This window comes from Erpetoichthys calabaricus, chromosome 9, assembly GCF_900747795.2.
Source record: "Erpetoichthys calabaricus chromosome 9, fErpCal1.3, whole genome shotgun sequence".
Classification (NCBI taxonomy): domain Eukaryota; kingdom Metazoa; phylum Chordata; class Cladistia; order Polypteriformes; family Polypteridae; genus Erpetoichthys; species Erpetoichthys calabaricus.
In genome coordinates this window covers 73,994,658-74,019,656 of record NC_041402.2, presented here as the reverse complement: position 1 = coordinate 74,019,656, position 24,999 = coordinate 73,994,658, and the positions used below count along the sequence as shown (strand labels likewise).

The following is a 24,999-nucleotide window of genomic DNA, read 5'->3' as shown; positions in this document are numbered from 1 at the left end:
ATCATTTATTTATACAAAGTTCTCTTAGTGTTACTGTTGTTGAACAGTACTGCAATTAGTAGCTCAGAAGTAACAAGACTGAAACATTTATTTACAGAAATTCACTTTTTTCAATTTGAAAATGTAATTAACCTATACATTTCCAATTTATATTTTTCCATTTCAGCAATATTTCAAATAAAACATACCTGTGATTAAAGAAAATACTTGAAATGAATTCAGTTTTTTTTGCAATTATGGCCTCACCTGTATGTGATGTCTTTTAAACTAATGAGCTTTCTTCCAATTTTCTCATGTTTTCTATATGGCTAATGAAGCCTCTGGGAAGATCAAACAGCCCGGCTGACTGCTGAGGATACATGTCTTTGGTTATTAGAGTTAAACATCATTCATATCTTCATTTACAAAAGGTTTTGGCAACTTTCAATGCTGTATGTAGCATATACATTTTCAAATACTATATTCAGCTAGTGTATTACATTTTAGCACATTACCTTTTCAGTTCAGTATACATTAGGATTCAAAGGAGACTTGTCACTGGCGGCATCAGCAATATAAATATAACATGTATATATATGTAAAAATACAGTAGCTATGTTTTCAGGTTAGAAACCAGTGCCAGCATTTCTCACAGTGTATTTATTTATTTTCTGTGCAAACAGGTGTCTAATTAGCCACACATAATATAATTATGCTGGTACTGTGGTACCTTGATTGCATTTCTGCCTCATACTTTCAGGAACCTTGGTTTGATTCTCAGCCTGGAACACTGTGTAGAGTTTGCACAATCTCTTTGGGTTCGGCATGTATTTTTTTCTAGATGCTTGTCAATCCCACTCCATGTATATTTCAAATGTCATTTCTGAAATAAATGTATGTGTAAATGTATGTGTGTACACATCAGTGAATCCCCGTGAGGAATGGATGTCCCATCCAGAGTTGGTTCCTGCCCCATGACAAGTACTGTCAGGATTTTCCTGCTTCCTGACAACATTCTACTGGAGGAAACTGGAGCAAAAAATGGACTGATGATAGTATCATGGAACTATGTTGCTTTGACATGATGTCCCTGGTCAATTAAACCCCTGTGAAATACTATTATTTTACTTTTAATGGAGAAGATAGCATGTTAACATTTTTGTGAAGGTCTTTTACCCCAAACTTGCAACAATCCCTGCAAGTCCTGCACAACTTCTATGTGGCATGTCCTTAAGGCTGGTTCTAAAAGATGTTCAAAGTCAAACTGATTTGCAGCATTTTTAGTTAGGTTTTCGCAGGAGTACTGTCAATAAAAACAATAAAAGTATTCTGAACTTTAATTCAAAATGTACTTGTATTCAGATTACTCACTATTCCATACATAACATGAAATGAATATGACTACTCTAGTTCATTATTGTATTTCTAATATGTAATGTTATTATATGTATCATTCCAAAACAAATCTGTTTTGAAATTTGATTTTCATAAGTCAAGTCTGGAAATCCTTCTGAAGTATGCACAATGAATGAATTTATGAAAAGCGTTGTTCACTGATGTTGTGTTCTTTTTATCCTCAGAGCTGCTGGAACTGTGGACGCAAAGCAAGTGAAACCTGCAGTGGCTGTAACACTGCACGTTACTGTGGCTCATTTTGTCAACACAAGGATTGGGAAAAGCATCATCACGTTTGTGGGCAAGGGCTGCCAGGGGGCAGCAACGTTCCTCTAGGCACTTCCACCTCCTCTTCAGCACCCCCAACTCACTCTGAAATAGTGACATCTGCACCACCTGTGGTAACAGGGACAGCCCAGAATGGTGGCGGAAGCAGCAGCAGCACAGTAGGCAGTCCAAAAGAAGTAAGCTCCAGCAATGCCTCTAGGTCCACCACCCCTGCCACACCTGTTTTGCTTGACAATGCCTCTCGCTAACCACTGTAGGCATCAACATCAGCACCATAGCCGGGATCCCACTGCTGCTACCAATTTCGTATTCCAAAAGAAAAGGAAGAATACTTGCTGCAAAAATTTAAACTAGTGCTACTTGTATTCTTAGCTACCTGAAGACTACGTCCTGACCTCTCAGTCTCCAGCTGCCCTAGATCCTGGTCACATTCAAGCTTTCTCCTACCCCCTAGACAGGCATCCATTCATGTGTACAAACAGGGCTTATTTTACCAGAAGCCAAAGCAGGCAATAAGAGTCATTGCTAAAAAAAAAGAAGCATTTTAGGAATGTAAATCAAATTGAATTAACATTATTTTAATGTGTGCTGCATTTCCAACACTGATGATATCCAAAAGCTATAAAAAGTGCTTACGATCAGTTAAAAAAAAAAAACAAGACCTAATCATCCTTAATGCAACAGTAAAAACAGCTATCTGTTTTAACAACATTAAAGTAACTCATTATTAAGTACTATGGAAAGCTTGCATTTTGGCCGTCAACTTAATGCTGTTTTTACTGTCACACATTGTGCAGCAATTAATAAGAAAAAAGGCAGCTTTGAATAACTGCATGTTTATGGATTGTAGGCTGTAAAATAAGCCCAGTTTACACAAGATAAATCAGGAGTGGCAGAATATCTACCATTTCTTGCTTTTGCCAATTCAACAGGGTGGATGCTTAACGCCACCTTGTGGAACTTTACTTATACTGCACACTCCATTGTTGAGATTGTTATAAGAAGGCATGAATATTCTGCCAGTGCCTACCTGTCAACCAGTCTACTTTATATTATGGATACAATAGATGCAGATTTCAATCATGTGCTTCTCTACACAAACAAAATTTATTAGCTACTGACCAGGTTCTTGTTGGGGTTCCCAGTCTTGCATGGAGAATTAAAGCAGCACACTTGAAAGCTCCTTAAACTCAAGAGGAACTGTGAGCTTCAAGAGAAACATTTCTAAACTGGTGCATTTACTTCAAGAACTGCCACTAACGTTAAAATGAAGATAAACTGTCTCTATAGAAGAAAAACACACAAAAAGGATTTACTTTTTATTGTTTTATCTTTTTGGCTTTAATAACAAACAAGAAGAAATCCAAAAATGATAAAGGAAGATCACCCGTTAACTACCTTGCTAGCTAGCCAAGAAATCTATGCCGGACTCACCTCTCTGCTCTGATGTGAATCCAAATAAAATTTTAAAAACATAATCCAAACCTTTCTATTATTGTTACACTGCCAAAGTTACTAAGAAAAAAGGAGCAGCATTCAACTTCTTACCAAACACAGTTTGTCAACAGCTTAGTCAACCCAGAGAGAAACAGGCTTTAGAGGACAAGTGAGAAAACCAACAAAAGGAATAAAAATAAAATGCAAACTAAGATGTGTTATACTGAGATAAAATTCCACAATGAAGGGATCGTAAGTTATAAACACTTCTAATGTTTTTTAAACAAAACTAAAGGAAAAAAGATGTTGAAAGGCAGAGACTTTTGGAAATGGGAATATGGTGGGAAAAGGTACTTGACTTTCAGAAATGAACATTTCTATTTGCTTTTTTCTTCGTTTGATTTTTTTAAAAAGAAGAAAATGGAAAAAATACAAAGATTGGTTTAATAATTCTCAGTGGATGGAAGGAAGATCTGAGAAAGCTTTGTACAATATAACTGCTCTTATGAAGTTATTTTAATGCCATTTAAAAACATACACATTTCAACAGGACAATCCAAAGGGCACCTGCCTTTACAATTCCCCTTTTCTTCCAAAGCATGAAATGTCTAAAAATGTATACAGTACATTATCATTCTCTGTCTCACCACCCCCCATCCTCTTTTTCTCATTTGCTGCCTACCTCTCCTTCTCTCCTTACTTGTTTGTCTTCTGTCATACTTCTCCTAAATAAAATCATCCCTCCTAGAAAAGACCTCTGGGTGAAAAAAAGAGATGAGGACGTTTCTAACGAGTAACATTTTTTAAGTGCATATTGTTTGTGATGTTTGCTGTTGTTGCCCAAGTAAGGTTAAAAAACAAAACAAAACTCTAAAGGTAGCAAAAAAAACACTTTTTTTCAGTAGATTCGGGTTGAAGTTACTATAAGAAAGGGAAACTAACTCAGTTCAACCTCTTGTATCTGTTCTTGAACATAATTGAAGAATCTAATGTAAAATATTTTGTATTGTGAGGACAGAGGTGCAATATGGGATAAACAAAATTCAGCTACTGAATGGATCCTCGGTTTACGAGTAAGTGTGCATGTGTGTGAATATATACATATATACACATACATGTATGTATGTACATATATACAGTATATATGTGTGTGTACTGTATACTTGTATATACTCACACCTACATACACAGCAATTAATGTGAATGTATATAGTATTTAAAGATTTCAAAAGTTTTTGCCAAATAATTGAAAAATTTTTAAGTACACAGTTTAGAAAAATGTTATTTTTTCTGACCTTTTTTCATGTATTTAAATGTAAACTCATTCAGAAGCTCAGTTTTTTCACATTTGCCAATTCTGTTGCATTTGTAAATTAAAAGGCAAAAATTACTCCTTGTAAAACAAAACACTTAGTACCCAGTCCTTAAACTGCAAAAGTAGTGTGCTATGTTAGAAACATTTCTGCCCTTACTAGTAAGATACACATTTTATGTGCCACATGTACAGTATGTCCCTAAATCTTGTTTTTGTTCTGCATTAAACTAAACTGAAAGCTTTAGACCTTTGGCTTTTTCTAGCATATACCAGGTAAACTGCAGAAAATTAGGGCTAATGTAGTAATAAGAAAACAAAAGAATGTCCTGTGTCAACATTTGTAGCATTTAATGATAAATGCCAAGGCAGAAAGAGTGATGTCTGAGACAGATGCTGTCCCAAATAGCCATTACTGCTTTTGGCTTAAAGTTTTATGCATTTTCTGACTTGATGGCAGCTGATTCACACATACACATAAACACACTCAGCCATAACTATATAGTTCATATACTGCTCCCCTCACAAATATATTAAAATCAACTCTTGAAGCCACAGACAAACAAGGAATTATGATTCAATCTGTTTGCAAGAACAGTTTTTGGTGCTCAGTAGTATAGATAAGATATAAATGTGTAACATGATACAATTTGTTCACCAAATGGATAAATAGCTGATAAGAACACGATGACAGCTGCATAAGAATTTAAGTTTGATCGATGTTTCTCTAGTAGAACACTTTTCCACAGGGCATAATATAAAAAAGATTCCAATACTGGTAACTATGCCAAGGAAGCAAGACCTGAAGTGTGTGGCCTGATTTTAAGAGACTTAAATAATAAGTTGATCTTACTCTCAAATTTCACTTTATTACTCTAAACTAACATACATTAATTTAATGTGATCATTCATAACATGGATATAGATAAAAGATGTGCAAACTGAAACCATTTCAGTCAATGTTTAAAAAGCTTTATGTGCAAAGCTACTGAATTTAAGAAGCTGGACAAATGCCAGCTGTGCTTAATATACCGCCACTGCCATGCAAATAGTGAAAAAGTAAACCTGGTCATATACAGTACCTAGTGGACCAAACTGCAATATCTGCAACTTATTTTCCTTCTTGTTTATTTTAGTTTCCCAGACGCTCTACTCATTTTAGGAAGCCAATCCAATTGGAAGTAATGTACAAAAATTGGAAAACTAAAGACATGGATATTAATTTAACAATAATCCAATTAAGCATTGTTAGGGTATACAGCAGTTTTAATTATTCATCATGTTACATATGTATAGTGTTTATTTTTCATATTTCATGAAGTAATATATATGAGTATTTTGAACGTGAATAACTGCAGGGTACCCTGTTTTTCGGAATTTTTTCAATGTACATCTATTTATATATAGCGTGCGCATCAATATAGTATGTATACTATATGTATGTTGTAGTAATACATATAGAATCTGTATATACACATAAGAATGTGTGTGCATGTGTGTTTATATATATTACAGTATATTAATACATACTGTATATACACAAATAAACATACAAACACATTATATGTATATACAGAATGGCATACTTGTGTGCATATGTATATAATGTATATGCTTTGTATATAAATCTATGTATGGATAGGGTGAGCAAGGAGACTCAGCTCTCTCAGTCTATGCATATGTGCGTGTGTCTTGTCAACTTCTCCAGCAGTGTTACTCGTTCTTAGTTCTTTCATCTGATTTCAGAAGGCTGTGCTATTGATCACTCTACCTCTGAATCAAGCCAGTAACATCTCCTAGAAGATAATTCAGTAAACCAAACCACAGGGCTGCACTAGTCCGACATTTCTAGGAGACATGCACAGCTGCAACAGAAACCATCAAATGAGCAACACACCTACAGACTTCAGGGATGGCACCTCTTTGCTTTATCCTAAATGACAAGTAGGAAAGGAGTAACCTTGTGGTATAATGAACATGAGCTGTACTCCAAATGGGGAGGTGGTCATTGTTTTGTATTTATTTATTTATTTTTGCTTTCTTATTTTGTTTTATTTTCCTGTGCATCTCACTGTAAAATGTATCAATGTGTAGCACATTATGAAGTGTAATGTTTGAACCTTATTTGGACACCCAAAGAAAACAAACAGATGTTTGGACTTGTGTGTCTTTGCTCAGTCCAATTAAGACTATTACATAACTAAAGCACTTAAAATAGGAGTTGTGTGACTGGTTTCCCTTGGTGTAGTCATATATGAAATGTGTGTGATGTAAGCGAACATAGCTTATTATTAATATGACATATTAACCTTTTTCTCTCCAAACACAGTTTTCCTTTTCATTTTTGCTTTAAATATCACTTATAAATGACTCCTGCAACTTTGGAAGTCTTAGAATTCATTATAATTAATTTCTTGTAAACGGAAGATGACAACTATTTTACAATTAAATGAACGATAATTCTCCATAGTAAAATATAAGTAAAAGATGATCCCAGAATTGTTCTTAGTACTGATGTGCAGAGCTTGCTGACTTTTACCTCCTATATATCTTTCTATGTAATTTTAATTAAGAACAACCAGTTCACAAATCCAAAATACTCTTAGGGCTTTGCACACCACACACATTTTTAAGTATATGCTTTAACCCTTACCTTGGCATGTATCATCCAAAATAAATAAAGCACACACCAAAGCGTTACTGAATGGCTTTATATCAGACCAGTTATACATTTCTGGCACAAGGAGATAAGCAAAAAGTGAGCTCTTCAACTTTGTGTCTGTCTCACTATACAGTACTTTGAAACCAAAGGAACTACTACAGAAGCATAATGAGAGTGCACACACACAGACAAACACACTCAGAAACACAAATGAAAACAACGTAGCAACAAAATGCCACAGTACAAGAGAGAGAAAGGTTGGGAGCATGCACTGATACAGCACGTTTCTGCACACGTATTGCAACAAAATGCATTGAGCTGCTTGGATTATAGACTAAATATCTGAACTCAGTGAAGTTTTATTCTGGTCTGTTTATATATTAACAACTTTGTAAAATAAACTACATAAATGAATAACTAGGCCTTTGGAAGGGTTAAATATCACTACTTTTTTGTATGTTAATTTAATTTTTCATTTTGATCAAAAATACAGCATCCCAAGTGATATGGATGCAGTGAACTAAAATCTGCAATTTTTTGTGCTGTACTTTATTCACAGCAAAAGCAGACTATTTTATATAGCAATTTTCCCATAATAAAATAACATCACATTACAGTATGCTGTAAATGTATAAAACAACTTTTCCATTTTTCTACAGTTGAAGCTTTTGCAATTGATTTGTGTCATTCAGGAACAGACGTTAAGTCAGTGGAGGGGATTGACCATACAGCTTTGTGACTTACAGTAATGTTTTAGCCACTTGGACATACTTATTTTCTGAGAATGGTTTCTATTGCTTAACATCTATTTTCTGGTCCTGCTTTTTATATTGCAGGATTGCACGAACCCTGAGTCAGTTCCTATAGGGCTAGGCACAAGACAATACTACCAGCCTAGGTCCATCACATGGCATTGTTTTCACACAATCAGCTCTCATATACTGGGCAAATACAGAGACACCAATTAACCTAATCAGCATGTCTTTAAGAATGGGGAAGGAAAAGGCAGAAAAGTCACAAGATCATGGGGAGAATGTGCAAACTCCACACAATGACTGAGTCAGATACTAAAACCAAGTTGCCTAATGCTACATAAATAATGAGTGACAGGTAATAAAAACATTGGGCAAGAAAAAACAATGAAACTTGCATATTAGTAAACCACAGGCACCTAATCAATTGTTCAGCTTAAAAGGCAGATCTGCAGTTTGTGCAGCCATGGAAAAAGAGTTCCTTGAATCACTTACATAAGAGGAAGAACTTATGTAACAATTTGAACTAGGCAAGGTCTCTGGGTCTGTTAGCGTAATGTTAATGTTTGTAACAGAATAAAAACTAAAATACTTTGTCTCCATAAAAATATGACAATATTTAGAATAAAACATAATTTAGGCCTATTTTGTAAATCTCGTTGGGTGTCTAGGATAGACATATACACCTTTTGCTTCTGTTTTAAATGAAGTCATTTAACCATAAAACCAAATTAAACTGAGCAGCTGATGAGCAGAAAAAGATTGGCATTTGTTTTTGTCACATGGCTCAACCAACAACTCAAAAATGGTCAGAGAAACTTACTCTTGATTTTAAAAATATATTCAGGCATTTTAAGCAGCAATTGGAGGAATAGGGGGTGGTGATTATTTTTTTTCCCCACACACGCACATATGTATCTATACATTGTTTTGTAAGTGATTATCTTCAGAGTTTAATACTGTAGCCCTTTTTGGTTTTTTTTTCTTTAAATTTTATAATTAGGGAACATTAAAAAGTATGTTTTTAATATATACTGTATTGCTTAAGTAACCAGTAATAAGGAATGTTATCAGGAAAAATAGCTTTTCCTCACTGCTCTGCTAATTTTTAAATATTCTCCTTTTGTACAAAACTGAACGGACATACAAAATACTGAGCATTGCTACTTTTTCCAAGCCCATTCCTATCCTTTACCTGTCATGTAGTAAACACAAATGAGAATTGCATCCAATTCTTAGGTTGTTTTTTTTTCTGCAGCCCACTGCAGGAGAGTTATACTGAGGTCTTGCTAATTTTCATGTTTTAGTAAAGCAAAAACAGCACTTTGCATGAGTTTTTATCCCCATTTTTTGTTAGCACTGGGCACAGTGAAAATTCTGAAGAGGCTTCATAAAAGTTAATTCAGGAGCTTAATCAAAGCCATTTTTGGAAGGCTTTTTTCCATTAAAAAATGAGAAGGTTTAAGTGGTTCTCTGTAGGGATGCATTTTATACTGTTCTGTGCAATACCGAATACCAGAAAAAATTATATATTATTGACTTTGTATAGGAAGACTGATGTTTTGAAGACATGAATTTTTTGTTTGTTCCTTTAAAAGGTTCCGTGATTATTCTAGAAAAGTGAACTGTGCAGGGATTTTTTTTTCTTTTTGCTTTTTTTTTGCATGCTTTTCCCTTTTGTGCTGTTTCTCTCTAATTGTGCGCAATGTTGGACATGTGAAGCTGTAAACATTCTAATTCAGGTTATTGTCTGTGTTGAGCTCTGTATCTGTGTAATTAAACAAAAAAATGAACATCATACTTGGAATTACTGCCCTTGTTTTTGCCTTGAATTTTAGATATTTCCTTACTCAGCCTGCACATCCTGTTTTGTGTCTGATCTAATCTTAATTAGTACCAAGTGTCCACAATATTTAATTAAGATAAATGTGAAGACATACAAGAAAGAAATGTAATGTAGTGTGTACACATGACAACAAACTTGGATGTATCCTCCAGTAACAAAAAGGAAAGATTAGCAAAACCTCATTCAGCCCTTTAGAATCCCAAATGTCTACACCAAGCTCAACCATATAATTAAACACACTGCTTCATTAAACTACTACAAATTCAATATGTATAAATGAGATATATAGATTTTAAAAAGGGGTTGTACTTTTGTAACATGCTATGTACTGACAGAACACACTACACTCAACACTGTGTAGACATGCCAGGATTCTATAAGTTACTACAGTAACCATGAGATCATATATTCTCAATAACAATACTTGACAAGGTTATCTTCAAGCAAACATCCATGCTCCCTCACTCACGTATACATGGCCAGTTCAGAACCATCACTCCATTAAACTTGAACATTTCTGGGATTTGTGATGAAATCAGAGTAGCCATTGAAAACCCAAGAGATCATGCAAATACCACAAAGGCAGTACACAGGCTGGAATTTAAGTTTCTCAAGAGTCAAACAGGAAAAATACAGAAGAGGAAAAAAATAATCAGACAGAGTCTATATTAGACATGTACCTCAAGAAAGTATCAATTGCCAGCCTCCAGGATTTTTTCAACATTTCATATCATGTCGTAAATCAGAGTACTGTATATTCTGAAAAATCTTTTAAGTTCTATCCATTAATTTTCTCAAATTGATTTTTCCAGTATTTTTTGCACATCAGGTGCAAAGTAGGAACCAACAATTTAATTTAAACTGAAAACATGAAAAACTTGTAAAAAATGTAAATGACTTGAGCCAAGAAGTCTTTAAGTACTCAAGATTTAAGCAGTACCAGCAAGTTACTGATTGCAGAAAAGCCTCAAGTGATGCTAATATCAGACCATAAAACAACCTCTCTTTTTAATTTGTAGAAAGAAAACAAAAACTTTTAAATGCTTAACGCCAGCAATGAAAATGTGATAAAGGTTTTACCGATGTGGGAAATAGCCCGGACACAGACAGACGGACACCATGTTAAAGTCCACCACACGTTTATTTACACTATATATAATGTCCAGTAAATGCACAACCCAGTGCCTCAGCACCAGTCACCCCAATAGTCCAGGCCTCTGTCCACAATATGCCTTCAGGCCGCCTCCTTCTCTCCTCTATCTCTCTCACTCTCAGACCTCGTCCTCTTCCACCCGACTCCAGCCTTGATTGAAGGGAGGCGGCCCCTTTTATAGTTACCCGGATGTGCTCGAGGTGGTTCCCGGCAATCTTCCGTTGACACGCTCCTGTGTGGCGGAAGTGCCGGCTGTCTCTCCGGAAGCACTCTGGGTGTCTCTTTTTCTTCTTCCCCCCAGCACTTCCTGGTGTGGTGGAAGTGCTGGGGTCCCAAGTCCTCCAGGCATGCGGACGCCCCCTGGTGGCGACCACGGGCCCCTACAGGGTTGAGCTTCCAAGCCCTGTACCCGTGGCCCCCAATATAACCAGGGCGGTCGCCCCCTCGTGGTCCGGAGGAGGCATGAGCCCTCCTCCTGTCCTCCTGGGCATCCCGGCTGGGTACCACCCCCAGCCGCGTGCCACACCGAGTATGTGGAAGCAATGAGAACAACTAACAAGTTAATTCTACATTTCAAGTTTAAAATAGAATTAAAACCTAAACAACCATTGCTCAACATTTGGCACATGTACCTGTATAGCAAAAGCAAAAATGCCTTTAAACACAATTTAAAGAAACTTAACACCATGGTTAACATACAAGGAAATTTACCACTTTAATACTCAATTACAAAAACAGCAATTGTAGCACAACTGCTGCAGAATTTAATAGAAATATAGTATGGTTTCAGGTTCATTTATGATAGAACAAACTAACATATTTTCATATCTTTTCTTATTTTACAGAAAACTACTCTTACTAAATCCCACTGAAAAGAGCAGCCTAATTTCCACATTTTGAACTGATACAATCCTACAGCAGCAATGCGACTTGAATGGTTCACATGCGAGGATCTATATATATGCCCTAAATCATATATTTTTTCTTGTAATATATTTGGTTTACATGTTCCAGTTATAAAATTCAGAACACCCTAACAATTTTCTAAGATAGAACTATTACTTTTAGCTCAATAAAGACACTTTAAGAATGTTTTAAATGCCGACCCTTATATTTTTTAAATAAGTAACATGGAGGTACATAGATACCATTTTACCATGGATATATACACACAGCAAATGCATTTCAAGAGCAGATTGCAGTATTTGCATGAACAGTTACATCACATTATATACTTTGTGTTGTTATTGTAGTATAACATGCATTAACAAGTGGTTCTACACTTCACCAGTTATTTGAATGCCTATCTAGTGAAAAAGATAGCAGTAGCCACCACAATCCACCAAAACTTTTTGTAAATTAAGAAACCCACCACATCTAATCAGATTTCATAATTACCATAAGACAGACCGTACAAAACCCATATTCTCTTTTACAAAGCAATTAGCAATTAAAGCCAAATAAATTATACAGGACAAAATAAAAAAAATACCATTATTGCTGAAATTGGTGGACCATTCTGCATCAGCAAAACAAACAATGAGTATTCAAAAATAAATGAATGGTATAATTATAGTAAAGTAAGATAAGGATGTCAAAGTAATATTTGATTAGCATATTTTATTAGTAAAACCAATTTTATAAATAATCAAGAAATTATTCCTCAACTACCAAAACCTAAGTGAAATTTCTTCATATAATATACAGTTTAGAAAGAATGACCATACCATTGTTTAATGGAATCTTGGAAAGTGAGAGGGTGCCTGAGGTTTGGAGAAGAAGTGTATTGGTGCCGATATTTAAGAATAAGGGGGATGTGTAGGACTGCAGTAACTACAGGGGAATAAAATTGATGAGCCACAGCATGAAGTTATGGGAAAGAGTAGTAGATGCTAGGTTAAGAAGTGAGGTGATGATTAGTGAGCAGCAGTATGGTTTCATGCCAAGAAAGAGAACCACAGATGCAATGTTTGCTCTGACAATGTTGATGGAGAAGTTTATAGAAATCCAGAATGGCGTCTTTGTGGACCTGGAGAAAGCATATGACAGGGTGCCTCGAGAGGAACTGTGGTATTGTATGAGGAAGTCGGGAGTGGCAGAGAAGTATGTAAGAGTTGTACAGGATATGTACGAGGGAAGTGTGACAGTGGTGAGGTCTGCGGTAGGAGTGATGGATGCATTCAAGTTGGAGGTGGGATTACATCAGGGATTGGCTCTGAACCCTTTCTTATTTGCAATGGTGATGGACAGGTTGACAGACGAGATTAGACAGGAGTCCCCGTGGACTATGATGTTTGCTGATGACATTGTGATTTGTAGCGATAGTAGGGAGCAGGTTGAGGAGACCCTGGAGAGGTGGAGATATGCTCTAGAGAGGAGAGGAATGAAGGTCAGTAGGAACAAGACAGAATACATGTGTGTAAATTAGAGGGGGGTCAGTGGAATGGTAAGGATGCAGGAAGTAGAGTTGGTGAAGGTGGATGAGTTTAAATACTTGGGATCAACAGTACAGAGTAATGGGAATTGTGGAAGAGAGGTGAAAAAGAGAGTGCAGGCAGGGTGAAATGAGTGGAGAAGAGTGTCAGGAGTAAGTTGTGACAGACAGGTATCAGCAAGAGTGAAAATGAAGGTCTACAGGACGTTAGTGAGACCAGCTATGTTATATGGGTTGGCGACGGTGGCACTGACCAGAAAGCAGGAGACAGAGCTGGAGGTAGCAGAGTTAAAGATGCTAAGATTTGCACTGGGTGTGTCGAGGATGGACAGGATTAGAAATGAATACATTAGAGGGTCAGCTCAAGTTAGACAGTTGGGAGACAAAGTCAGAGAGGCAAGATTACGTTGGTTTGGACATGTGCAGAGCAGAGATGCTGGGTACATTGGGAGAAGGATGCAAAGGATAGAGCTGCCAGGGAAGAGGAAAAGAGGAAGGCCTAAGCAAAGGCTTATGAATGTGGTGAGAGAGGACATGCAGGTGATGGGTGTAACAGAACAAGATGCAGAGGACAGAAAGATATGGAAGAAGATGATCCGCTGTGGCAACCCCTAAGGGGAGCAGCCGAAAGAAGAAGAAGAAGAAAAAATTACCTTAATTTGTATTAACCTACATAACTTACACAATAAATATTTTCTATGTGAGTGATGTTACTGCATTTTTTTAAAACTTTGTGTAAAAAATATGAAAAAAATGCACTTTTAAAAAGGGATATCAAAAGGTAGACTGATAGTTAACCAAGTTGCTAAGAAGGTTACTGAAATATTGATACATGCACAATGTACAAAAACTTCTACTGAGCTTGTTTATAAGATAACAGAGTATTAAAATTAGCATCAAACAATTTTCAGCATATTTTAGAAGTAATATATTCCCCACTAAGCAAAGAGTTCTTTTTCATCAATCTACAGTATTTTGTAAAAACAAGAACCTCACGCTGAAATGTAAATTTAATAAATTTCTGCCCTAAAACTGAAACTAGGGCTGCAGCAATTAATCAATGTAATCAACTAAACATTCTAGTCAAATTATATTTTGTTAAATAATTAGTTGGCATGCTACAACTCTCTGTACTGTTTTTGAGTTGGCTATTCAGTTGAGTTGGCGGCAACTGAACTGTATTCAGTAGAATAAGGTTCCTCCAAACATTGGGCAAGATTCTCCTTTGTGTTGGGAGTATTTCATCTGAAAATCTGAGAAAGTGAATGTTTATTCATTGTGTAAAAACAGATGGTGTTAAACAACAACAGTGATAGCTCAATGCAAGATCACCTGAAGACAATTGACTATTCTGTTAAATGCACTTGCAAGCTTTATTTTGAACAAAGTTGCAAATTCACCCTCTACCAGACATTTACAGCAGGGCCGGTAACTTGAAACTCTTTAACTGTAAGATAGTGAATCTGAAAGAAAATCACTTATCAGTGGTTATCAAAATTGAGGTGCAAATAACATCCTATATAAGCATAGATCAGCTTTATAAAATTATTTTCAGATATTTTCTCTAATCATTAAATTATTGATAAATTACATTTAATAAGTGATCAGGCAAACGATTAGACTGACTTTTTTTAAAAAGTAGTTCAGTTGATGCATTTCCAAACTGAAAAAGAGTTTGCAGAGAGCAACATGCAGCTGTCTACTAACAGAGGGGCTGCAGCTCCTGGGAAGTTGATGTATTTATAGACACGCCATTTCTACTGTAGTTTAGATTTCTAAATATGCAGATCATACAGCTCAGGAAAATCCTGGTTTTAACATTAAAATGTGCAAAAAAAAAATAGACACCTCAAAATTAAAATGGCTCGGAGTTCTTTCCATGTTCTCTCTTAAGTCAGTGCAGACAGTGGGATGACTTTCCCACCACCTTCACTTCACTAGAAATAAGCAGCCTAGAGCAGCCACGTGCAAGATATCCTTAATGCCATTTATGACGTGTCTGTTTTTTTCTCTTTACCTTCTATTTCTGAAACAGAGTATTTTTTTAGCTGAAGATGTTCAGAGTGAATTCAGTTGCATGTTACACAGAACCTTTTACACAGCTTTTTGATGGATTATTAATGTGCACTTAACATAGTAACCTACTGATTACTGAAGTATCTGATTAAGACATCTAATAGATTTCTTTTGAAAAAGTGAAAACTTGCCAATGAACATACTACTACTAATAATAATAATACATTTATATAGTTCCTTTCCCTTGCTCAATGTGGTTAAAATCAAGAGTTTAAAACAAACAAACAAACAAACAAATGGAATTATTACACATGTATTTTCAGCCCTGCTCTTCACCATTCTATAAATAATGCAAAAAATGTTCAGTTAACAATGGTAATAAGAAGCCACATTAATTTAAAAAAAAACATGCTTGTTGTGCAGTCATTTCATCATTAAAAAAAAAGTGCAAAGCTGTAACTGTTACTGAAAAGTTTAGCTTAATTATTTAATGCTCCATGGTTGCAAAAGTATTAAAAGTTGTTTTTTTTACCTCAGTCTTCTCTTCAGGAGATACTGTATGTTACCCATCTCCTGCAAAATGATTTCAGTTGGTATCATTTATACTTTTAGGAAAAATATTAAATTAGTCAGAATGGATCCATTGTTAAACTGAGGTCTAAAAGAACCCCAAAACCTAATTTCTCAGTCTTGTTTCAACTAGCAAGTATGCTGACACCAAATAATGTTGATAAATCCATTATTAATCAAAAATATAATTTTTTACTTTTGGGCTATTATGATGTAAAAATGTTATTGATAGCAGTGTTCTCTTGTTTGTCTTCTTGTTGGAGTTATTTTAGTTGTGTTTTTCATATCATGATGTTTTCAAATTCTATATATCAAATTATAAAATAAGAATTAATATACAGCACACTTTTACATGTCTATTCAAATTATTTGGAAAAAAATAGTCATTAGATTAATCGATTATTCACTAAATATTTGATAGATTAGATCGTTTACAAAATAATCATTTGTGGCAGCCCTAAACTTGGCTCACTCACCTTTTTAGCATCAGGCAGTATCACAAAACTACAAAAAGTTAGAAAGATTACAAAGACACCCAGAAATTAACAAGAACCAAAAATATCTTTGGTAATTTAAACGCACACATCCATGTTAATCTTGCAAAGTTATGAGAGTTACCTGATAGCAGCAAGTATTCTATCATTCCTTAGGAAAGTATGTCCTTCTTGATGTTTAACCCTGTTCTTAAGATTCTTGAACATAAGCTCACATGTATCCTTTTAACCAAAAAACCTGAATCCACTTATGTTATCTTAACTGGTTAAAATAATGTAAAAATATATTCCTGTTTCCCGTATGTAAGGTTAAATGCTTGACTGGGAAAGTCAGAGCAGAAAATCTACTGTGAAGGCTAAAGAGAATTCTAAACAGTAAAAGAATTGCAAAGAAGCTATTATTTGGGGTGAACTATACGATTAATCTATGTAAGCGTTAACTTTCCATAGTGCAGCCTAGTCTGTCATCAGAAAATAAACTGGAACAGAATCACCCAGCCTCTTTGTCTAGCCAGCCAACTTTGTGGACTCCAGTTTATGTCAGTACATTCTGTAACCTTCTACGTTCTGCCATACTCTTTTGTCTCCTATTACTGAACATCAAACAAGGGGGCTAGGATTGTGGGTGGAAAGGTTGATTCACAGCCTAACAAAAACTGCATGAAAGATTGTGAGCACTTAGTACAACTCACACTATTCTCTTAAATATTAACTGCAAGCAAAGCCATATTTTCACAGGTCATTGGCATAACCAACTAGAACTTTGATTTTCCAGAAACACTATTAAAAAGATGGACCCTCAGACTCATTTTGGCATGTATAGTAGCATCTCTGTATTCTGGCAACTTCAAGAGTTTGTGCAGATATTGCTTTAGACAGGAGTAACAGATAATGAATTGTTGTTGAGCCAAAAAAAAGAAAGTCAAAACCAGGAGAAAATTAATCAAGTGACTAATTATAAGGGAGTGGCAAGAATCAATCAGGAGCCTAGGTTAAAAATGCAAAAGAAAATGTGCTAAACAAGAGTGTGAAAATCTTTATAAAAATCTAAAATGTCAAATAATTAAGGCTGGGCGATATGAGTGTATATATATATATATCCTGTCACTAATGTACCTTAGCCATCTGAACTCACAGCTGGACTACGAATACCTAAAATGAAGGCACCTGTCAACCAAAATGGCATTATGGAAAAGTAATAAAGAGACAGTAACAAAGTTCAAAGTTATAAAAACTATTTAACGTAAAAGAAACAATAATATCTTCCATTTCCTTTTGATTGTAAACCTAAGTTAAAAGTATTTGAAGAAAAATTCCGTTTAGTCAAAGAGCTGGTATCTCAACTAATTGTCTCTTTCGGTAAATCACTGCTATGAAATTGGTCCCACCTACAAAGCAACAAGGATGTTATCTAAAGATATAGTGAGATTGAATCTGTTGTGCTTAACGTTTCTTACTTTCAAAGCATACATGAAGATAAAGTGTGCAAGTTCTCTTTAACTCTTTGAGGGATGAGTATTTTCTTCCAAAAAACACAGTTTTTTGAAAAGCACACAAAGCAATGGTTTCACACATAAGTCAACATAAAATATCTGTTGCATCATGCGGTTGGTGGCAGTTCACCGCCTCTTGTGGCTGTCTTCACGTGGCAGGGTGGGTGGGTGAGTCGTAAACAGAAGCAGTCGCAGTGCAATGTGGTCTTGGTTTGTACCTTTCGTCATTGTAAGTGGCGGGGCTTCCAGGCAAACATTGCTGTCGGTGCGTCAGCTGCACAAACCTGTTCAGCTGGGGATCGATCAGCTATTGGCGGTACCTCACATTTGCTTTCGATCACTGGTATCAACGTTGGAGTCTGACAAGTCAGGGTCCAATTCAGCGATAATATGCAAAATGTTATCCACGGAGTATTTTGCTTTACACATTTGCTTTGATCTCTCACCAGATGTCTATGCCATTTTTGCCGTCGTTTGATCCTTGCTACTCACGTAAGCGCCGGGAATCTCCGTCAAACCATCACAGCTAACATTCCTTCTAGCAGACAGAGCGGAACAAAAACATAATGGCGAGGTTTATCACTGTTTACAGTTGATTACCACCGTCAGCCCCTCCTGTTAACAAAAGTTGATGTCCGCCCTGAAAGAGTTAAGTTATTAGGGACACCATTTTGAGATAGTACTGATATTAGGACATTCACTCAAGAATTCTGTTGTAGTGAAGACCTGTAATGTTTTGAGCAGCCACTTAAAGTGGATTTAGAAAGTATTCAGACCCCTTTACTTTCTACAAACTTTATTGTTTCATAGATGTAATTTTAAATAGATAAATTTGCCATCTTTGCCAATCAATCTACACCCAAAAACCATCAATAACAAGTGAAAACATGTTTTCTGGAAGGTTTGCAAATATAGCAAAAATCAAGAACCATTTTGGCAGCAATTACAGCTTCAAGTACTCTCTGGTATGTCTCTACATGTTCTGCACACCTGGATTTAGGCAATTTATCCCATTCTTCCTGGCAGATCCTCTCAAGCCTTGTTAGACTGGATGGGAAGAGTCTGTAAACTGTGATCATTAGGTCTTTCCCCAGATATTCTATGGGGTTAAGTGTGGACAAGACAAAAACAGTCAGAGACTTGCCCAAAGCCTATCCAATGTTGTCTTTGCTGGACGCTCATGGTGGTGCTAAAAGTTAAACCATCATCCCCAGTCTGAGGTTTTATTCCAAAACCTCTCTGTAATTTGCTGCATTTATCCTTCCTTCAGTTCTGACCAGGCTCCCTGTCAAATCTGCTGAGAAGCACCCTATCGCAGGATACTACCACCACCCTGGTACTGCTTCACCAAAAGAATCAGGCAAGTGATGGGCAGTACCAAGTCTTCACCAGACATAATAGTTGGAATTCTGCCCAGAACAGCCCAATTGTTGTCTCATCAGACCAGAAAGTCTTTTCTCTCATGCTCTCAGAGTCCTTTAAACAATCATATGCTTTTTGACTTGCCACTTGGCCATAACTACCTGATAGATGGAGTGTTGCTGATAAGGCTGCTCTTCCAACAGATTTTCCTTCTCAGTAGAGGACGTCTGAGGTTCTTGGTCACCTCACAGAGGTGCCACAAGGCCATGTGCCAATCTCCAATGAAAGACTGTTCTCAGTCCTACTGTATAAGGGCTAATGGAAACTGCAGTCCCTCTACAGGTCAGTGGTTGCAGTAGTTAACATGCAAGTTAAATATTATGGATGCCTTCAAATATTTACTGATGATTTAAAAAAAAAAAAAAGATTCTGTGTGTACTTGAGCTTCAGTACATAGACCATCATTTCAGGTTAAAAAATTATCTGATAATATAGCAGTTTTTACATTAGACCTAAATGCTATTGTTTTAGGTGTAGGATAGGTTGAAGATGTCTGCCCAGATTTAGTATTAGTGTTAATGTCAGTCAGGGTCACGGGGGTCTGCTGGAGCCAATCCCAGCCAGCACAGGGCGCAAGGCAGGAACAAACCCAGGGCAGGACACCAGCCCACCGCAGTAGTGTTAATGTGCTCGGATTCATTATTGGCTCTGAGCAGTTTAAAATTTGGTAAACCAGTAGGACTGTCTGATATTTATTGAGCATTGGGCAGCAACTATAGAGACTACAGGGTCTTGGGGTATGTGTGCATTTCCCATGGGTTCCAGCTCTCTGAGGAGTATGGTTATTGATATAGCAGTGCCATTACAAAAATGGAAGGCAAAATCTGTGATTAAGAAAACCATTAGGAAAATATAGAAGTAGTATTGGAATGAAGGAAAAAAAAAAGACATTTGTTCAACATCCAAAAGGAGGCTGGAAATCAGTGGCTGTGTGGGAATAATAAGAACAAATAATCTGTAGCAAAAATAAAAAAAGCAAAACAGAGCATGAAGGTCAACATCCAACAGAAACAAAGAAAAAGCAATAGCAAAACAGAAACACCAACCACCAACTAGAGGACTTATTCTTCTTGTTCTTCTTCTAATGTTTTATGGCAGTTGGCAGACCAACATAAGGTGCATTACTGCCACCTACTGAGCTCGAATGTGGAGCAAGATGTACGGAGGGGAGGTCGAGGCGGGGGTGAACTCACATATTGTAAAGCAGAAGCCATTTCAAAAATTCAGATAGACATGCATGTATTCCATGATGACGAGTTCTTTTTTAAATACTCTCCAGAGATACCTGTGCAACTCCCAACTCCTTCATTTTAGCCATAAAGTATGTTTGTTAGAGCTCATATGACCTAGTCAAACAAAACATGCTGTACAGTCTCTGGCCCATTGCAATTTTTGCAATAATTTGTCTCATATTTGTAAATTTTACATAATGTGTCATTTAGTCCAGAATGTCCAGTTCTAAGCATGATTAGTATTATTCTTTGTTTGCCCCTTTTAGTCTCTTGGCAAGGGTTTGCAGTCATCCCTTCTTTAAGTGGGCATTTTTGATATAATTGGGACATTTAATATACATTTTTAACTGTAATTTGGAAGTACATTTTTGACCTAGTGTAGGCCAAACCCAGGCCGCCTTTGTTAATCTCAGGCTGCCTCTGTGTGCTCACCCTCTGGGCAGAACAGCAGAGATTCTGGCCTACCTTCCTGGCCATTCTGACCTGACCTTTTTTGCAGTTTTTGTGTGTGAATCACACCACAACCTGACCATAAGTTGGAATGCCACAGAAAAGGATCTGAATGCTTATATAAATGAGATATTTCAGTTTTTAATTTTTAATAAACTAGGGGGCTTTGCCCCCTGCTCGCTTCGCTCGCCAACCGCCGTGTTTGGTTTTCCGGATACACACTTTTAAGATTTTTTTTTTCTTTAAATTGTTGCTATTTCATTAGTTTCACTTTTATTTCAGAACTTATGTAAAAATAATATTTGGAATCTTTCGAGTTCCAATATGCTGAATCTTTTAAATGAGGTCAGTGAGACATGTGTTTAATGACTTTGTGCCATAATTCAGGATAGGTTTCTCTGTTTGGAATTTCAGCACAGACAAAGCGATCTACATCATCAGCAGTTAATAATTTTTTTTTGCAAAGTAACCAATAAATGCAAGTGAGGTAAAACACATTTTTGAAATTCTCTAACTTAAACTTCAAAGCCTTACAATATTTACATACTTCTGACATATCACCTGTGTCCATATATTCGATCTTTATTCGCCTTTTAGTTATTTCTCCGAGTAATAATTTCTCTTTTTTTGCGCTAATGCGATGTTTACTTTTTTTTTTTTTGACACTGTCATTTTTTTCTGCTTTCATATTCTGTATCTTGCTCTGCATGTGTTTCGCGCCTGCGTTTTTTTTTTTGAGTCTTTTGAATTCCAGTTTTCATTATCTCTAACCTGCTCTGCATGTGTTTAGCCCCTTTGTTTTGTAACCTCTTTATGATGTTTTACTTTGTTTTCTACTCTGTCTCTTATTTGTGAACTCGCTTTGTCCTGCTTTTTTTTCAGTGACACCTGGTCCGTGGTGATTATTTTCCCTTTTTCAAGTAATAATTTCCGTTTGTTTGCTCTACTGCGATCTTTACTTTCTTTTTTTATACTTTCTAATTTTCCTGCTTTCATATTCTTTAACTTTCTCCACATTTGTATCACGCATACTTTTTTTTTTGGAGCCTTTCGAATTCCACTGCTTTCATAATCTGCTCTGCATGTGTATAGCGCCAACGTTTGTGAACGTGTTTATAAAGTTCTACTTTGTCTTTTACGCTGTCTTTTAATTCTGAGCCCGACTGGACGTGCTTTGTTTCAATTCCACTAGATACAGGCTGATAATTACTTTCCTTATTTTCTGAATTTGCACCTAGATTATTTTTTCTTTTTTGCTCTTTTTTCTCTCCAATGCTTTTGAGTCTCTTTTCTCCGCGCTGCTTTCTTCTTCGCTTAGTCAACATTTTATTTATAACGTATTGTCCTTATACGCTTTATATGCGCTGAGACCCTGGATCTGTGTGTGCTCAAATCCTTCACAAGACTGAATGTTTTGCTGCCCCATTGTCTTATTTGATATTGATTGCAAGTAGGGCATGTCTTGCAAGAATCTCATGTTCTACATCATCGCGAGACGGTCCTGGGTCAATCTCTTGGCACGATGTCTCATGTTTAAGGTCCTTGCGGGTCTTTTAACTGTCTTCCGTGATCTTAATATGAAGATCACGTCTCGATGCCCTACTATTTCTCTCCAGCATTTTTTTTTATAATAGAGAGATTACAAACCATTCTGAAAACATGTTTTCACTTTGTCATTATGGGTTAATGAATGTAGATTGTTGGGTAAAAATGGCAAATTTATCCATCTATACTAATAAAAGGCAAAGCCCTCACTGACTCACTGACTGACTCACTCATCACTAATTGTCCAACTTTCCGTGTAGGTGGAAGGCTGAAATTTGGCAGGCTCATTCCTTACAGCTTACTTACAAAAGTTAGGCAGGTTTCATTTCGAAATTCTACGCGTAACGGTCATAACTGGAACCTCTTTTTTGTCCATATACTATAATAGACTGCAGCTCGATGGCCGTGGGAGGCGGAGTTGCGTATCGTGTCAACACGCCTCCCACGTAATCACGTGAACTGACTGTGAACGCAGTACGTAGAAAACAAGGAAGAGCCCCAAAGAGCGCTGAAGAAAACATTCATTCCACAATTGAGAAGGCAGCGAAACAATAAGAAGCGAGCGAGTGAAGCATACAAGCATATTCATAAGTGCAGCTACTGCGGAAACAAAGCACGGTGTAAACCGTAAGTTTAAATTAAGTTTATAGAAACGCTCCCGCTGCCGTTTGCAATACCATATTCGCGATATACAAGTTTAATGAGAAGACACGAGGTATAAACGAGACTTTGGATCACTTTGTAACGGAGTTAAAATTTCTGTAGCGAGAAACTTTTAAGTGCCGGGTCTTAGCTAACATTAAATAAAGCCATGGACATCGCAACATCACACAAGAGAGCGGCTCACGTGAACTGACTGAACGCAGCACGAGTGATCAGTTCGATGAATCAAACCTGTTCAAAAAACACATTTCACAATTGATAATGTAGGAAAAGAATATGAAGCGACTGACGCATACAGACATTTTCATGAGTGCAGGTACTTCGGAAACAAAGCACCGTGTACACCTAAAGTTTAAATTAAGTTCATAGACCTACAAAAGGTTGCCATTGATTTGAGGCAAGACTGCTTTTCTCCTGTACAACTATACGTTGCATTCTCAACAGTAAGCTTGCACAGCTTGGTCATATTACAACCGGAGTGCTGAACTGACAACATGGTATACAAAGAGAACTATAACAATCGTAATAAACGAACAATAAAACAGAGGAGAACCCGTGGATTAAATAAAAAGGCTGCTTCCTTGGCGAAGCAAGGAAAAAGGATGACCTTATATGGCGTTCGTTTATAAAACTGCGGAGAACCTGTGTAAAGGCTGCTTCACAAAAAAACAGCAGAGCGCCTTATATGAGCAGGCAGTCAGCTAAAGAAGGGAATCAATAAATAACTATAATCGTAATAAACGAACAAAAAATAGCGGAGAATCCGCGGATTACATAAAGGAAATGGGTACCTGAACAGAAAAGTGAGTCTCAAATGGCTACACAATAACTATAACAATCGTAATAAACGAACGATAAAACAATACAGAACCGCTAAGCAAGGAGAAAGGACGGCCTTATATGGCGTTCGTTTATAAAACAGCGGAGAGGCTGTGTAAAGGCAGCTTCACAAAAAAACAGATCCTTAACAAATTGTTATTGGTATATTTTCCCTCAATTTAAAAAGGTTTTCTTTTCTTCTTAATAAAAATTTAAAAGCAGTACTTCGCCGCTGCGAAGCGCTCGGATTTGGCTATATATATATATATATATATATATATATATATATATATATATGTAGATATGTATATATATATATATATATATATATATATATATATATATGTGAATGTATGTATGTATATATTGTGGTGGATTGCCGGCTTTCGATTCCGGTTCTCACCCCCAGGCCGCCAGGAGGAGCTCTCCCAACAGCGTGAACGTCCCCAGAGTTCCAGCAGGGCCTCATGGACTATGTACTTTTTATACGCAGCCCTGCTGGATACCTTGGGGGCCACCAGGAGTCACTGTAGGAGGACTCGGAGGCTCTTATGTGCCCTAGAACCCGGGAGTACGTCATGGTCACGTGACAGGAAGATACGATGTGCTCCCGGGTTGAAGAAAAGGACTGTTTACCCTGACCCAGAAGGGATAAGGAACTGTGGACGGATTGGACAGGAACACCTCCGTGTCAGGGTGTATAAAAGGACGATGGGAAATCCCAGACGTTGAGCTGAGCTGGGTGGAAGGGTGGCAATGCATCTGGGAGTGTGGAGGATTATTGTTTATTATTATTATTATTATTGAGTATGTGGAGAGGAGGGTGCTTTGTGCACAATTATTATTAATAAACCATTATTTGGACTTTTACCTGGTGTCTGACGTCTAGTCTGAGGGTTCAAGGGGTCACGGAGACCTCAATCTATCACAGTTGGCGTAGTCGGCAGGAGTCTCTGGCCGTCGGATTTGGCAGAGGACCTGAATTTAAATAATTTTTACTGCGGACAGAACCCTGACACACTGCAACGTCGCAAAAA

At 36.8% G+C, this 24,999-nt stretch overlaps 1 protein-coding gene across 5 annotated transcripts in view; it reads left to right on the top strand.

Moving 5' to 3' along the window:
• The window catches only part of cbfa2t3 (CBFA2/RUNX1 partner transcriptional co-repressor 3), a 120,243-nt gene extending 110,620 nt beyond the window's left edge, over positions 1-9,623 (top strand). For all 5 annotated transcript variants that reach the window (XM_051931663.1, XM_028809753.2, XM_028809752.2 and 2 more), the window contains one exon: positions 1,560-9,623. In XM_051931663.1, the coding sequence (XP_051787623.1) occupies positions 1,560-1,910 (351 nt within the window). In that variant the 3' untranslated portion in view covers positions 1,911-9,623. The remainder of the gene's footprint in view (positions 1-1,559) is intronic.
• The last annotated feature ends 15,376 nt before the right edge of the window (positions 9,624-24,999 follow it).